At 37.5% G+C, this 16743-nt stretch overlaps 2 protein-coding genes and 1 long non-coding RNA gene across 7 annotated transcripts; 1 reads left to right on the top strand and 2 right to left on the bottom strand.

Annotated features, from left to right (window-relative positions):
• Window positions 1-50: 50 nt before the first annotated feature.
• Window positions 51-7848, bottom strand: LOC145238001 (uncharacterized). 2 transcript variants are annotated; one of them, XM_080101018.1, is made up of 11 exons: window positions 7666-7848; window positions 6479-6561; window positions 6059-6139; window positions 5255-5429; window positions 4718-4925; window positions 4028-4123; window positions 3657-3792; window positions 3121-3224; window positions 2949-3050; window positions 2611-2718; window positions 51-578 (listed from the first exon to the last, which is right to left on the bottom strand). In XM_080101018.1, exons 1-11 carry the CDS (start codon window positions 7813-7815, stop codon window positions 550-552), a joined length of 1272 nt encoding a protein of 423 aa, XP_079957144.1. In that variant the 5' UTR covers window positions 7816-7848; the 3' UTR covers window positions 51-549. The 2 variants fall into 2 exon arrangements, with proteins under 2 accessions (XP_079957144.1, XP_079957145.1); XM_080101019.1 differs by having other exon boundaries at window positions 4718-4916.
• LOC145238003 (uncharacterized) lies at window positions 718-1525 on the top strand. 2 transcript variants are annotated; one of them, XR_013862061.1, is made up of 3 exons: window positions 718-952; window positions 1215-1317; window positions 1382-1525. It is a non-coding gene; the product is annotated as an uncharacterized LOC145238003 (long non-coding RNA). The 2 variants fall into 2 exon arrangements; XR_013862060.1 differs by having other exon boundaries at window positions 1090-1317.
• Window positions 7849-10506: 2658 nt separating the features above from the next.
• Window positions 10507-15945, bottom strand: LOC145238945 (uncharacterized). 3 transcript variants are annotated; one of them, XM_080102239.1, is made up of 8 exons: window positions 15611-15945; window positions 15136-15418; window positions 14912-15070; window positions 14712-14799; window positions 14424-14490; window positions 13291-13420; window positions 13105-13213; window positions 10507-12886 (listed from the first exon to the last, which is right to left on the bottom strand). In XM_080102239.1, exons 2-8 carry the CDS (start codon window positions 15360-15362, stop codon window positions 12749-12751), a joined length of 918 nt encoding a protein of 305 aa, XP_079958365.1. In that variant the 5' UTR covers window positions 15363-15418; window positions 15611-15945; the 3' UTR covers window positions 10507-12748. The 3 variants fall into 3 exon arrangements, with proteins under 3 accessions (XP_079958365.1, XP_079958363.1, XP_079958364.1); XM_080102237.1 differs by having other exon boundaries at window positions 14412-14490; window positions 15611-15894; XM_080102238.1 differs by lacking the exon at window positions 15611-15945 and adding an exon at window positions 15485-15546 and having other exon boundaries at window positions 14412-14490.
• Between the last annotated feature and the right edge of the window lie 798 nt (window positions 15946-16743).

Raw genomic sequence — 16743 nt, 5'->3', positions numbered from 1 at the left:
GGTCACGAAAAAGACCAAATAGGGGTTATAACTATATAGACACACAGTGCTAAAGACTTTTGCAATGCTAACAGCAAATCGCACGAAAAAGGCAAGCGAAATGCAAATATTGTAAGAACTAATTTAACACAATGCTTCATAATAGTGAAAGGAACCGATGGAAGGTACTATGCAACAAACGTTAAAAAGGTTTAAAAAACGACAAGTAATTCCTAAACACAACAGGAGAACTAAACAATAATTTAAACAAACTGACCAAGGCACACAAATAAATGTAAATAAAACGTTAAATCAATCAAAAATTGTCCATGCATATATGAGAGCACTGGGTTTCGTTTAAGTCAGCAGACCAAATAATTCTTTACATGACTCCGCAAAGATTTTTTATGATTCAACGCACAACATCAGTAGTTTCCTCATCAAAAACAAGTTTTGCGGACGACATCATACATATCATGTAGGATTAAGACCCGGGTAAAGACTTGTTGGACCTTTTTAGATGTTTGTTTAAGGATGGTGTAAAGTTGAACGTTATGAAGCCAATCAAAATTAACTCGAATTTGTTGTTCCAAGCGCTTCTGCAACAACAAATGTTTGAAAAAATATTTATTGTAATTGAAAAAATTATGCACATTTGCTCTTTCCTAATAAAACACATAAAAAAATGTATTTAAGCGCGTGTCGCATGCACTAGATGGGCGCGTGTGCTGCGTCTTGACCTAGCAGCCTAATCTGGCAGGTAACCATTGAGGCGTGTGTCTTAAGGCTTGTCAAAGAAACCAGAATACTTATTTAAGCTTTTGGACGTGCAACAGATCGTTTCAGAAAAAAATGGATCTCAATGTGGAATATACAAATTGTGTGGAATGATTCTGATGAGTATATAAATGATATGCTTATAAAATGTCGGAAGTGTACCTCGACAACGACTTATCATTACTACAAAAACGTGGTAAGATTTTATTCCAAAACTATGCTTTAAACGTTTTGTTTGTATGCGTTTATTAAATCTGTACTAAACAACAACCAAAAGGTCGGTTGGTAAGACTGTAAAAAACATTTCAAATTCTCTTGCCACGCTATTTTCAGACCTAGGTCAATCAATTAACGGCGCCCCGGGTTTGCTAATTGCGCGCATTTCGAAGTTATAGTAACGCGTGTTTTGCCGGAAAAACGTTGCTGCAAGTGCTTGGAAAAATCTTTTACACTACCAGTTGGTTTTACACTGCTGCATCGATTGGAACTATGTTATTGTGGAACGCAATCGTTGCCTCGTTGAGACTTTGTGTCACCGACGTGTGTAAGCTAATAGAAAAGGTTAGACTTGAATAAATAATAAGTATTACAAATATAATAAATAATTAACTTATACTTATTTTAGGTCATCACCAAGCCAAAGAATATTTGTTTCCACATTTGTTTTCCCGGATTTTTTTATCAATGCCATATTTCACAGCGATTTAAAATACTTGTCAGGATATGGATACTGGCGGTGTGATTATGCAATATAGGTTTTAAGCTTGTAGATTTTTGAGTGTGGCAGAAAAAATGATGCATTTAGAGCAGGGGTGTCCAACACGTGGCACGCAGAGCATTTGAAAATGGCACACAAATGTTCAGATGGTAGCCTAAACATTAGGATTTGTCACGAAACAAAATTTGTTTCTATTGATTCTTATTGGCTTTTATTTTAACTTTAGTAAAGATTATCAGCAGTAAAGTTACACAAACCACTGATTAAATTAACAGAATTTTTAGCTCTTCCGGCAGTTTTTTTATTGTAATATGCCAACGTTTCGATGTCCCATACGAAACACCTTCATCAGGGTAATGACATACATTGCAAACACAAGTTATGTGTTTGCAATGTATGTCATTACCCTGATGAAGGTGTTTCGTATGGGACATCGAAACGTTGGCATATTACAATAAAAAAACTGCCGGAAGAGCTAAAAATTCTGTTAATACGTTATGCCTGGCAGCAACAGTGTATTCACTGATTAAATTGTTAGTTTTTTGACAAAGCTTAAGCCCCGTTGCAAACAATTTATTTCTTGCGCAGCTTAAACAGTATAAAAGCTTTAAGTATCATAAACAAAGTTTATTTTCATTTGACAGGTTCTACATATTGGCCAAGTATTCGGATTAAGTCCGAAACGTAAAGACATGGTTTGGAAAAAGTACCAAACGTTGGCACGAGAGTATATTTTAAAACTAAAATCGGCACGGCGGTGCGTTTGAGTTGGACACCCCTGATTTAGAACCTACAACATTTTTCTTAAATCCCGGGAAGCATTACAATTACGGACTGACTAAAGCGAGTATTGTGTTGCAATCTGCACTGTATTGTAATCGCAACATGGTTCAACGGTTTGTTATAGGATTTAACCAAATTCAATTGAGGTGAGTTTCGATGCACGGTTGCATAATGCCCTAGGTGGCGCCCATGCACTATTTGAGTGTATGCTGTGCTATTGGTACTAACAGTGTAAGTCGATCACCAAGATCGGTATTGTGTGGTTTAGACGAAAGCGTTATTTTGTTCATTTACAGTTAGTTAGCTAATTTTTAATTAAAACATTTTGGATTACTTTTGTGATATCTACGTACCTGTAGTATTCGATGTACCAGTCGTACTTGCGATGCTTGGCGTACCGGTTGTACTTGGCGCAGCTGCTGCCCCCGTCGGTACATCTCCTCCCCTGTCCAAGTCAATACCTGTCAAAACAACAAAAACAACTTATGTCATACCAAACCATCCGCATCAGTGGAAACTGTTACGACAGGAAAACAAAAAAACACATCATTTCCTTTATATTTTAGGAAAAAAACAAAAGTTTTTGTTTTCACAACAAAAATATTTGCCCATAGAGTTCGGAAAGCCGTACAGTAGTCGATATAATAAGTTTGGTTATAGGTTGTTATTTACAAATTACAACCCAGCTTACCATAGTAAATAAAGGTGATTATTATGGCGATGAAAAGGCCGACCGCCAAGACGACTCCTATCGACATGGCCAGACGGCAACACAAAAATTCACCGTCTTTATCTGCAGAAAAAATGTTTGTCAAAATAACCTAGTTCTTACATGTTGTCGAGTTCTAATATTGAAAACTTACGTGCTCCCGACTTTTGGGTGCAGTCAATAATTTCGTCGTCTTGCTGTGCGTTTCCGTTTGATTGTTTCGGCATCGAGATGGAAACTGTTTTGCCGTTGGTTTGTCTGTAATGGATTGGTATTACAGGCCAAGTGTATGTTCTCCTGAATTTTCCTAATTATGTTTTTCAGGCACGGTGGCGGCCAACGTGGATATTTTGGGTAGTTTGTAAACTCTTGAGAAAGGCAAGAAAGATATTTGTTTTGACCAAACTTACTGTCGGTATGGCAACAAACCTTGCCTTACAATTTGCTTTTGCTAGTGCCTTGTTAATATATAATAAATGGTTATATCCGTGATAGCGAATTAGCGATTCTTGTCTCTTATTCGTAACGTCACAATGTGCTCTGTGCAATTTTACGTTCGCCACCTTGCTTTTTTGTACAAAAGCCAACACGTATGAGGTCTGACTAAACGATGACGGCTACTGCACTGGTTTCAATTAAATATCATTGAATTAAGGTAAAAGCGAATATGGGTAAACTAGTGCAATTTACGTTTGCTCTTTATGTTCATCTATCACCGATTCGTCATCCCACTCATCGACATCATTCGCTTCCCGTGACGTCACCGACGGTTTGTTCACGCCATTGTGGGTTTCGGGGTGCGAGGTGCCGTTTGGTTGTGATTTACCTACAAACATTAACGATGACATAAAATTTGTTGGTTGTCGAATGTTTTGATTTTTAGTTCAGTATGACCGGTTCTGTTTTAACCGAGGATTTTATCGTCCAATGATTTTACTGTTTTGTAGTTGAAAAAAGGTAAACAGTGATCGTCAGTTTGAAGCCCTGCTGTTGGCGGTTTTGATCGATTATACTGAAACTGTTGTTTTGATCAAATATGATTGCTATAGCAACAAACTCACCAAAACTGGTCTCCCGCTTGTTATCACCTCGATAGTTGTCATAAAAACTGACAGAATTGTTGGTTAAATGCTGCACAGTAACCTTTTCCGCGCTGTCTGTTATAAAACAACAACTTGGTTACGTGAATACAAAAGTTAACATTTTAAAGTTTAACATGCATGGTAAAGGTGCCACATTTTTCAATCAATAATTCAATACGAATCCGGGCATAATGTGGAGCACAGTTGTAAGACGGGCCGGGCTTTTCGGGCCGCGTTCGGGCTTAGGTTTCTTAAAAAAAACGGGCTTGATTCGGGCCTGACTTTACAGTTGTGTGCCCGTACGTTTTTGAATAAACTTAACTAGCTAAGAAGCCAGTTGCTGGACCTGACATAATGTCAAACAGCCCTAAAACACCTTGCTCAAGACCAATCGTCTATTGTGTTTCTTTGTCTCTCTTTCCTGAGGATTTAATGTATAGGCCTGTCAATCAAACTTTCGGGCCCAAGCGGGCTTCTTAAAAACGATTCAGATTCGGACCGGGTTTCGGGCTTGTACTTTCGGGTCCGGGTCGGGTTCGGGCTCCAATTTCAGGCCCGTTTACGACTCTGATGTGAAGTCCTTTAGAAGCTTGAATTTGTTTTCGATTTTTGATTTGCTTTAAACTCTTAAAATAGTTTTTCATTTTTAGACCTACTGGTGTCACATACTTTGTGATGCATGTGTTTTCTTCTCCACTACACTATACATGGGAAACGCCGACTCCTTATGTGTAGACTGTCGTGCCTTTGGGTAGGGGAGGGTTTCCATAGAAACGTATGTACCATCCTGTTGGGAAGGTGTGGTTTGTACTTCGTCGGGGATTTCGTCGTAATCAGGAATTTCGTCGTCCATCATGATTGAGGCGATCTGAAAAATCTGGGTTATGTAAGTTCTTTATGCAACATAATTAAGAGAACTCAGCAAATGATAACATTTATGCTAAGATGTGTTGTATGGGCGGTGTGCGGGGGCGTGTATGAGCTATTGAGACCAGATGTTGTTATATGGCCATACGACTTCCGTGACTATTTCAAAGCCGCCTTTGTTTCCTCATGTTAACTGTTTTGTGGCCGTTTCCTTTTTGGCTATGCCTTGTTTCTACATCAGCATGTGTTAACAGTACTATTAGAATGTGTCAGTAATACTAAACCATTATATAAAAGTTCAGAAGATAGTGAAAAAACGCATAATATAACGTATTAAACCTTTGGATCTCGAAATTCGTCTTCACTGGGGACTTCGTCATAATCTGATTCTGAGTGACCCGGTGCCACCTGCCTTATGACGTATTCGTCCTGGGGTGGGGGTGAGTTGACGGGAGGGGGTGGGAAAGGTATTTCTTCACCCAGAGTAAAACGTTTGTTATCGTGTCCAGTGTAACTGCAAAAACACGTTTCTACTGGTTTAAGACTTGAACGTTCTAACCAATATTTGTTGACATTAGACGTGAACCTCCGTGGTTTATGTTTGAAATTATATTTGTGATCAAAACATTTTCGAGTTTTACCTTGATTGGCCCATTGGGATTATCAAAACTTTTTTGAACAACTAATTGTTTGCTTTTTGTAACATCGTAAAAAGTAAAAATCATTTCCAAGTTTTGAACGTAGGCTAAGTGAGTTTGTTTAAATGTACAAAAATGTCACATGCAGACTATATACTGTCAGGAGTCGAAAACACTCTCGAGCTATAGTTGTCGAAAATCGGCCAGAATTTTTGGCAGAAGTGCAACAATATGTTTTAATTATCTTGTTTTGACCAGCACGAACACCAACCCCGTTACAAAATCTCGTTCAACGAAACTGTTTGTCGCGAAAACAACCTGAACGAAGGTTAACGACCCAGCGATGTTTCCAACTAACGATATTTTATGGATGACGCAAAACCAACACGCACATGACAGTTTTGCACACCGGGAGTGTTTCGCTGCAACCACCGGAGAATGTCACCGAAATGCCAAAACATTATCTTGCAGTTAGGGCTGCAGGGTAAAGCCAGCCATTATTTACCTGGAATCGAGCGTAGCGTCGGCCGGAAATGTCGTCATGGTGCTTTGGCCGCCCGAATTTGATCTCCTGCTGTCCGTGTGCCTGTAAACGTCACACACTGTATATGCTTATGAGTAACGTAATTGTACTTGATTAATGATAGCTGCCTACGACATTTGTACAGCGACTGGTTTGGTTTTGGGTTTCGACGATGGTAAGCATTTCCCATTTCGAGACAATGGGTCAAGTAGGTTTGCTGACGTTAAATTTCTTAGACTACAAACGAACTTTGATTGACTTGTGTCTGTCAGTGAGCAGCATTTACAATCAATCATAGCTACTGTGTGATTTCACATTGTTTTTGCACATCTTTGTCCAACTTAAGGCCTCGTTATAGTAAAAACTGACACACAAAAGGTCTTGTGGAACTTAAATCATCACCTTTGTGGAACTTTGCTTGTGGTCGCGTAATGTGTCTCGCTCTCAGTTCTTTTCTTCGATGCAGTGGATCCGTTGTGACTGTTCTGATAAAATCATGCAAACAAAAGCAATACATTAGCGTCGAGTCGCTGCAAATACGTCATAGATGGGCCATTGTCATATATATGTGTAAAACACCACTGAGTTATTCTCTTTCAGCCTTTCCTTTGATTCAAGGTATTGAATTTTTTGTGACAATATTACACATATTCGTTTTGTCACAAATACAAATCGTCTACCCCCTTCATTTTAACAATAAGCAAGCACGTGTTGTGAGAGGAACATGAAAACCGGAAATCTAAATTTATTGGATAGCAACGCTAACTATTCATTGCTGCTTGTGCTTCGTGATGTTTCCTAAACAAAAACGACAAGAGACTTTAACAGTACAAGTTTCTTGAAATACGTTAATTATCTATATCTATACCGTTACAAACCATGCAAGTTTACTCATTTTTGTGAAATTTATACAAAAAGCAACCTATAGGCTACTTGACATACAAAGCACCATAATGAAATGCATTTTATCGTTTTAATAAAGACTTGCAGAGACCCTAAACACCTCAGCACGAAAAAGAATTCTTTTTATTTATGCGTTTTTTAGTATGTATTGCCTAATATTTTTTTGCTTGAGGGTGACTTTTTATTCATCTCAGCCTGGCTATGCTATATTTTAATCGACTTACTTTGGACAAACTTGCTTTATATCAGGTAAGTTATTCCACGCTGCCTCTCTGAAGCCGTACTGGCATAACATCTCAACTAGTTTAAACTCGCTTATCGAGCACATTTAAATTTAGTCTTGCGAATCACCAACAACAACTATATCCTGGATGTAGGCCGTCAGTTGTCACTCTCAACAAACCTTGTGTTATTGTGACATCACAAAACGGAAACAGTCTCTTTAGAACGCCAAGACACAATGCTATTTTACCACACTTTATGACGCAACGTAGAAAGAAAAGAAATATAGGTAAGACAATTTCACTACCCTGTAATATATAGCAAGAGTGTTTGCTGAGGTGCAGAGGTTAAATCATGACCAAAGCCGTGCTTAACTTAAATTTCATGTCATGAAAACGCCAATTAAGTTTAGATAACCACAAAAGTGTAGCGTCAAACAAAATGTAAACGTATTTTTCACCAACCTTGTTCCGTCCATGGCTTCGTGGGGTTGTGTTGGATCTGTTAGGGGATGTTGATTCGTTTTTTAGCTCCTTTAACTCCTTGTAGATGTCGTCAAGTTCCAAAATTGCATCGTCCAGCTGCTGGGTTCCATCAGCATCCCCAGACGACATTATAAACCGACGTTTTAAATTGATTAAGTTGCAGTTGTTTGTAAAGACGAAGCTGAACTGTAGAATTTCTGTACTTTAATCTGATGAGGGACCAAACAGAACATCGACTCTAAAAATCTCTGCAATACAATGCTGTAACAGGCAAAACGGAATACGATTGATGACATTTGCCAAAAATCCTACATTTAGTTTGTAAGCAGCTACAAATTTATACAAACAAAAATTATTTAACATGCACTATATGCAAAAACAAACCAACGGCAGGTAAAACTAATTACACTATTACCGCTGCGCAAAGCAAACGCTCATCATCAGCTGAATGCATACCACGTGAATAATGTCACGTTATCAATCTCGCAATGCAGAGCCATAAGCGCAATCAAACATGTTAGCGTGACATACAGATACAGGCGCTTGATTGTAGAAGCAAATCGCATGACGTATTATGTATAGTCAAGCAGGTGTTTTGCTATGTTACCTTAAATAATCATAGCCCGTGGTAAACGGCCCACGCTTAGGTGATGATGCCATTAGGAGTTTAGATTAAGAAAACCCAAGCGAATCTACGTCAGAATCACGCACTTCCGAGGGTGCTTTTGAGCCGCTATATACATAACTTTTCAACATGAATAAAATGTGGCTTTTAACCTAAGGGTCACTCTCGAATTGTAAAACTTCGTCAAGATGCTCTTTACAACTAGTGCAAAATTAAGTAACGCCTAACGTTACCTGGATTTTTAATTTTTAAATAAAAGTTATGGACCCGGTGGTTGCGCAGCACTAAATACAAAACAGTTTACGCGCACAGAACATTTTCTCGTCTTAAAAGATAATAGAAAGCACGCACTAAATTGTTTTATATTCTGCTACATGTACTCGATGAAACAACTTGCCTAAAAATCTTCATTTTCTGCTGCCTACACAGTGCACCCTTCACTAAAATCATTCATTTCACTTGCTGCGGTAAAGCTATCGTCCAAAACTTGCCCTTTATCCTATTTCAAAGTTAACTACAACGCACTTTAACCCTATTTTATTTCCACTACATATAGGGAAAGCTACAAATTTAACATAGTTAGCGAAATTATTATTTTCACATTTGCGTGTGTGTCGATACACCACGGATATTGTTCTTTCTATACGTCACGTATAATCGCGCTGGGTTAAATGATGGTTGGTATAAGTTCCGGATGCAGTTTTTACCAATGCGGGCGCAGCGCAATGTATGTGTATTTTTAGATTTGTCATTGTTTACAGATACCATACATGTAGTGACCTCCTGCCCTGGGCTAAGTTGCTGCTTAAATTCATAATTTCAAATCGGCATTAAACATTAAAACGATTTAAAACGTATAAATTTTATGTAGGTACTTTGGGTCGCAAAATTGGTTCATGTAGGCCTATTTTTTAACAGGTGCGACCATTTCTTTTTCAAGTGGGAACCAACCTGTTAAATTCCTTCTAACTCTTTTTGCCACCCACTCTTGTTTGTTATTGTTAATGCTTTAAAAAATAGGTTAGTCTTACCCATGTTTCCTGTGCAGGAATTTGGTAAAATATACATAAACGTAAGTTACAACTCTCTGGCACCACCTGTTCGAAATGACGTTCACTAATCACACTTTATTCAAAACTAATCGATTAATAAGTGTGCTACAACAAAGAACATTGCTCTCTTGAGTATTTTTTTCCACTGGTAATGGTATAACGTGCCCTTGTCAAAGCAAACTTTTCTTTTAAAAACTTGCTCTTACTTCTTTTGATCCCAAACCTTAATCCAGGGCTGTTAAACACTTCTTACCAATAGTCACTTTTCAGTTGAGTTTATATCGCCGGGCAAAATCGTATTAGCACAATAGCGCCAATATTCACCAAGCCGAAAATAGCTGCGCAACGTTTAGTTACAAAACGCAAAGACCCAGTCGCCTTTAGCCACAATGAGCCCCAGTCACATAGCGCCCTTTAATACGTTGTAGCTGCAGTGCGTTCAACCATTATCCACCAATTGTGCCCTTCACTGTTTTGCGCTCCATAACGTTGCGCAGCTATTTCCGGCTTGTGATTGTTTTAGTGCTATTTATCGCTATGTTCACCAACTAAAACAAATTCATCTCATCATTTTTGACATGTCACAGAGGCTCGTGGAAAAACTGCTAGTGTTCGAAAGGAGCCGGAAAATATCTCGCACCAGCACATTTTCCGTATCCAGAGTCGTTTTAACTTTTAATGTCCTTGCCAAAAGAGTATGTGGGCTTTTCTTAAAAAAATAAAATGTAAAAATGTATGTGGGCTTTTCCTGATATGGTAAGTTCTAAACCCGATATGCTTTTTTACCTTTCCTAATGTCCGTAATTTTAGCATCTAGTTGACTACAGCAGTTTTAAAGTAACCGGGATTGTTTTTTTCTGTGGCAAAAAGGGGACAAATAAGTAACAGGAATTTGTACCAAACAGAAAGGGTAAAAAAATGCTTTTACTTTATACACAAAACCTTTGCGAAGGTAAAACGCAATTTCTGTTCAGGATTATATATTACCTTCTGTAGGCCTACATGTCAAGGTTGTAACTTAAAAAAATATTATGAGTTTCCTGAGGTCTAAATTCCAGCATCTAAAGGGTCCTAAATCGGACTACCATTTTCAATTATCCGTTCTTAGTTTCTCCGTAATCAAGTTCACATAGTTCAACCAAATAAGTTCCATTAGCACTTTGTTTAAAGGTATATACAGAGAGTGAAATAACGCATATAGGTTACAGTGTGTATAAAATGTTTGGTCAAAGTCGTTAAAATTGTACCTTGCCAAATATCAAAATCGGCAAAGGTTACTGACACAATCAAAGCCAAAAACATAATTGACAATATACGGCGAAAATGAAAAAGTACACATTGTCTTTGAAATACCATCTCTAAAATCGTTAGCGTGATGGGGCCAAACGCAAATATAAATATTTGACCCAAAATACAATGTAAAGAGTAATTTTTTGTTGGGATGGAGGCTATGATTTTTTTTAAGACTGGAAACTTTTTGTAAAAATAGGCCATGATTTAAAGTTGAAAATTCAAGCATATAAAAGAGCACCATGGTAACACTAGTAACCATGAACAATAAATGATTGAAGCGAAAACATCAGGGTTATCTCTAAATGGGTGAAAGCGCAAAATTACACAAACTTGCAACTGTATCTTAAATCCAATCCATCTAACAACTAGAATAGTGGTTTTCCTATATATTGCCAGTTTATATATACTACATCATATTTTACGATGTATCACATAGACCATTTACTATATTCATAATGGATATATATTTGGCACCTACATTTCATTGGGTCCCTATCTTTTTCCTGGCACTTATGACATATATAATTGTTTCTGCAAGCATAATCTAATGGGTCCCCACACATATGGATATGCGATTAGGTAACAGTAAAAATAGGGCACAATCATTGTTAGATAGTTACCAATTTACTATACACATTATTTGATTTACACTTATGATTGTTTTTGCAAGCAAAAACGAATGGGTCCCCATATGCGCGTTTGTGTGAATTTATGGTAAACGAACATCCTGGTTATTTTTACATTCTTAAGAAAAAACTTAACCAACTTTAGCCTTATTCTTTTTGCATCATTATTGTCATATAATTACAAACAACAGTAAACAAGAACAGGATAAATACTTTCAATTTAATCTCATGCTTTGACCTTGATATTGTCGTTCAAGGTCAGTTTTTAAACACAATTTTCCAAAACTGAAAATGTGCTTGATAACTTAATAAAACGACATAGAATAGCTGCACAAAAACAGCTGATTTCTAATCACCAACACGATTGTCTCGTAAAACGCCCGTCCAGACGTCAAGTTGAGCACTCCCGCTGCATTCACCCGCCTTAATCGTAAACAATTGAATTACTCCCTTGAGAGTTGAGAGTGTGAGACTTCTATCTGACTCACAGTGTACACATATTATGGGCTGTAAAAGTAACTATTTGGCCGATTAAGGCAAATTTTTAAATACGACGCGAATAACCTACTGCAAACAATTGTTTAACATTTCAGCAAATTAGGGCTTGTATTTCTGGCCGAAAACTTATTATTTGGGGGTTTAAGGGGTAAAAATGGGTGAATCCAATAAAAAGTTACAAAATTCTTTAGAATAGCTTACATTGCACCAACCAACAAAGCATGAAACCCTCAGATTATGTACTTGGGTCAGTACAGCCGTTTTTATCTTTTTTGTTTTGGGGGCCTGTGGGTGAACCGCTGGGTCGTTTGAGGTCAAACTTGAGGAGAATCAAATTCGGAACAATAACTAACATCTGTGCAAATTTGAATAAATTTAAAGCACTCTTTTTTGACCAAACGCATTTAACAAACCAGCGTTAGACAGAAACGAATATTTTGGGGTTTAAGGGGTGAAAATGGGTAAATCTTTTTTAAGGTACAAAATTCTTTTAAATACCTTATATTGCATCAAACAACAAAGCATATAACTCAGTACTTTAGCCAGTATAGCCGTTTTAAAAATTTCACGTTTTGGGGGGCTGTGGGTGAACCAAGGGATCAAACGGGGTCAAAATTCACATGGACGATCTTTAGACCAATATCTGTAATGTGCGTAAATTTGAAAAAGTTTAAACCATTCTTTCTTGACCAAAACGTGGGAACAAATCCGCGTTAGAAAAAAAAAAAAAATATGGACAAAAACAATATCCTTCAGGGAAGGGGACCCATAAAAAAAAACACTAACAACACCAATGAAAAAATTGTTTGAAGAAAAGCGTTTTTTTCGCACTAAAATGATTATGTGTAATCGTTTTAAACTACCTTCTTAACCAAGAGAAAGGCCAACTCGATTCGGCAAATTGTAAACAAATTTTACAAGTACATGGCACAAAATTAAACTGATAACAAACCAAGTTTTCAGTGCACCTAAAATTTCTTACACATAAACTTGTTACAAGTTGCAATATTATATGTGCATTTGGTACAGGTTCCTATTAATAGGATTTCTTTTAGCTTGTCCTTTGTCTTCTTGATAGTTTCATTTACTAGCTGAACATACTCCTCCTAAATACAAAACAACACCAAAAGTGATACTAGACAACAGCTTTCCATTTTACAACTGTTTAGTTAGTTAAATCATACAGTAGTTGTTAAATCTTTTACAATTTTACCTTACATATTTACATTTGCACCGTTTCCTATTGAATAAAAGTGAAAGTTTAATTGCTTGCTACACCTACAAAATGTATGTGTATGAAATAGGTGATAAAAGTGTTGCCTACCTCTCTAACTATGCCATGAAATATTGCCTTTGCCAGTGCTGCTATGTGCACATGAAAAACGTTTCTGTGCTTTACGGTCAATGACAACATTGGAAGTATTTCATTTGCTCTAAAAACAAGGTGTTTTGGTAAAGGGTGGGGAACCCATAAATTTTACTTTAATAGTGACATGACACATGTCCTTACATCTTTTTTGTAGCCCAGCTTTGTATTTCTTTAGAGCTCCAGGAATTATTATTTTTTAGCAGTGCATAATATTCTGGTGCTTTTGTCAGCTTCTTCATGTCAGCTTGGAGACGGTCAATTGAATATGGACCTAAATAGGTTTATGAAGTGAAAATGTATTATAATACATTAGGCACTGTCCACTATTTGTGGCTTGATGCTAATGCCAGCGTCAACAGAACACCATAGCCCTCCTAACATGTAATATTTCTAAGCATATGAAAAATACAATTGGTTTACTTTGACCAATACATTTGCAAAAACCATAACAAGAGTCAAATATTTTAGACCCTACATTGTAAGCCGCATGTAGTGGGGTATATATCAACAACCAAGAAAAAAAGAGGTTTTTAACACTTGACAAAAACAGTTTCTACCAGGAGAAAAAATAATATAAATTAACACATTGTTCCAGGTCAGGGGTCACTAAACTACAGCCCACGAAGCCTCGATCTGGCCCTCAGTGTATTTTTATCAGGCCCGCAAAGCCTGTATAATGCATTCTGGTAATAATTTACCTGATTTAACACGATTATAATGCATAAGTATGCTCCAAAAGCAGTTTGTTACATCACCGACAAATGTAAAGAATAGTAATTTTGTGCAAAGAATTGCCTTTATTTGTTACTTATGACATAATGTAGGACCTTCGGTTGTTCGGTAAAACACTTAACATTCTTAATTATTTTACAAATTAACAGCAACATTATCTTTGGGGAAGACATGCATATTATATCCATAAAATGCGAACCATGTTGTCTGCAAAAAAAATTTAAGTTTAGTAAGGTTCCGCATTGTAAAAGTGATTTTAGTTTGTCATAATTGAGTTCACTTTCATCAACAACACAAGGTTCAGTTGAAAATATCTATAGAAAAGGGGATTTTAAGTTCAGCCCAAATCATTTTAGGCAGGTTCGGTGAATCACTACCCAAAACTGCCTCACGATTTCCAGTTTGGGAAAGGTTGCGTCCGGGTTTGAAAGCCATGTGGAAATCACATGTGATCATTAAAATTATCCTGCCCGCTGTGAAAAAAGTTTGGTGACCCCTGCTCTAAGTAAAAGCAACAAACATGAACTTACAACATGTCTTACCAGTTGAGTTTGCGTTGTTGAAATAATCATATGTCATCTCTTCATTTTTAAGTGTTTTTACAGAGTTCTATAAAACAAAAAACACTTTTATGCTAAGTTACGGACCACTTAATTTGAACCAAACAAGCATTGTAGAGCAAAATACAGTCCACATACTTTTTTCCCCTACAGCTAACATTGTTTCAACAAGTTTTTACAGCCAAAGGTCTGCAATAACAAGTACTACAACATTTAGGCTTTATTCAATTATACTAATTAATAATGCTTTTTAAAATTCTTATTATTTACACAAAACTCCAGGATGGCATGATGACGCATCAATGTTTGGTATTTTTTCTCCATATCATTCAGTCTCAAAGTTTTCTCCTGAAGCTCTCTAAAATCAAACAATAGTCAGTACAGCCAAACTTTTTTGTACAAGCACAATGGCATGGGACAGATTTGGTACAAGAAACATATATACAACTTAATAAACATGTTTGTGTTACCTGCGAGTATTCTCAAGTGCACCCGTATTGGAGGTCACAACTTTTCGAGCGTATAAGATTCTTATGTCCTCTTTTTTAACATCGGCTCTACATTGAGGACAACTTTTATCCATACCAAGGCAACGCTCAAGGCAGCTGTTGCCAAAGAGATGTCCACACCTAAACCAAACACCAATTAAAGGTACATGTATTTTTGACAAAGTTGACAATGAATATTTTTTTACTTAAGGGAGACTAAACGATGTCCTCCACTTAGCGTCCAGGAATCAAGGCAAATTGGACATGTTTCTCCCTCACGGTCTTCAAACACTTCTTGTCTTGCTTGTTTTTTTGGACAATCCTCCGAGATTTTACGGTCTTCATCTCCTTTGCGTTTGTGAGATTTACAACTTTTTGAGGTGGTAGGAATCATTTCACTTTGAGCATCCACTTTATCCTGACAACTTAACATTTCCTTTGCTATTGTAGCATTTTGATTGTTGCTATACCAGGAATGTTACCAATACCCTGAATGTATAACAACACAATAATCAAGACCTTACCCAACAAGCACAACTAAACACCAAACCATACCTAACAGCCTTCTAAGGAGAGAGGTTTATATGTGCGGACAGTTAATGAAAAGTTTTTTATATCTTTTGACCTAATTAGTCAAACTAGCTCTTATCTATCAAGATGTAAATTTTTGCTTTAATATACCTGGATTAGGTTCAGTACTGCCATTCTCCTTGTAAACAATCTAAAGATCTCAGATTCTATCGGTCAAGGAATTAAAAAGTCATAGGACTTATTCTTGTTCAGTGTATTTTCATGACCACACGTCGGTATTACGTGCAAACATTCAAGTTACTTAGTTACATGTACAAAGACGACACCCTAATACTTGGTCATAAAAGTGTCTGGTACCTGACTTTTGTTCAGCTTAACTGAATTTGATCGCCGATATGGCTTATGACCGTGGGTTCTCAGGATAACAAACAATTTTCTGTTTGCTGAGGGTTGTGACAGAGAGGACATGTCTAAAAGACGGGAATACGGGACGACGGAAATTTAGGTCTAAAAGACGGGAGAAACGGGGTTACGGGAGAGACGGGAAAAGTGCCAAACTAAAAGACGGGAGAGGCGGGACTACGGGAAAGCGCATATTCAACATATCTAAAAGACGGGACTGGGTGAAAGTTCACTCGCAGTTCTTATAGCGTTAGACGGGACTACGGAAAAGCATTTATCAGACACGACTAAAAGACGGTAGTAGGTGAAAGTTCACACGCAGTTCTTATAGCGTTAGACGGGTCTACGGATAAGCGTTTGTTAGACATGACTAAAAGACGGGACTGAGTGAAAGTTCACACGCAGTTCGTATAGCGTTAGACGGGACTACGGAAAAGCGTTTGTTAGACATGACTAAAAGACGGGACCGGGTGAAAGTTCACGTATAGTTCCTATAGCGTTAGACGGGACTACGGAAAAGCGTTTGTTAGACATGACTAAAAGACGGGAGTAGGTGAAAGTTCACTTATAGCGTTAGATGGGACTACGGCAAAGCGTTTGTTAGACATGACTAAAAGACGGGACTGGGTGAAAGTTCACACGCAGTTCTTATAACGTTAGACGGGACTACGGAAAAGCGTTTGTTAGACATGACTAAAAGACGGGACTGGGTGAAAGTTCACACGCAGTTCTTATAACGTTAGACGGGACTACGGAAAAGCGTTTGTTAGATATGACTAAAAGACGGGAGTAGGTAAAAGTTCACTTATAGTTCTTATAGCGTTAGACGGGACTACGGAAAAGCGTTTGTTAGACATGACTAAAAGACGGGACTGGGTGAT

This window comes from Phallusia mammillata, chromosome 7 (genome assembly GCF_965637545.1).
Source record: "Phallusia mammillata chromosome 7, kaPhaMamm4.hap1.1, whole genome shotgun sequence".
Taxonomy (NCBI): domain Eukaryota; kingdom Metazoa; phylum Chordata; class Ascidiacea; order Phlebobranchia; family Ascidiidae; genus Phallusia; species Phallusia mammillata.
The sequence above is the reverse complement of the archived record's forward strand: the minus strand, read 5'-3'. Positions and strand labels throughout refer to the sequence as shown.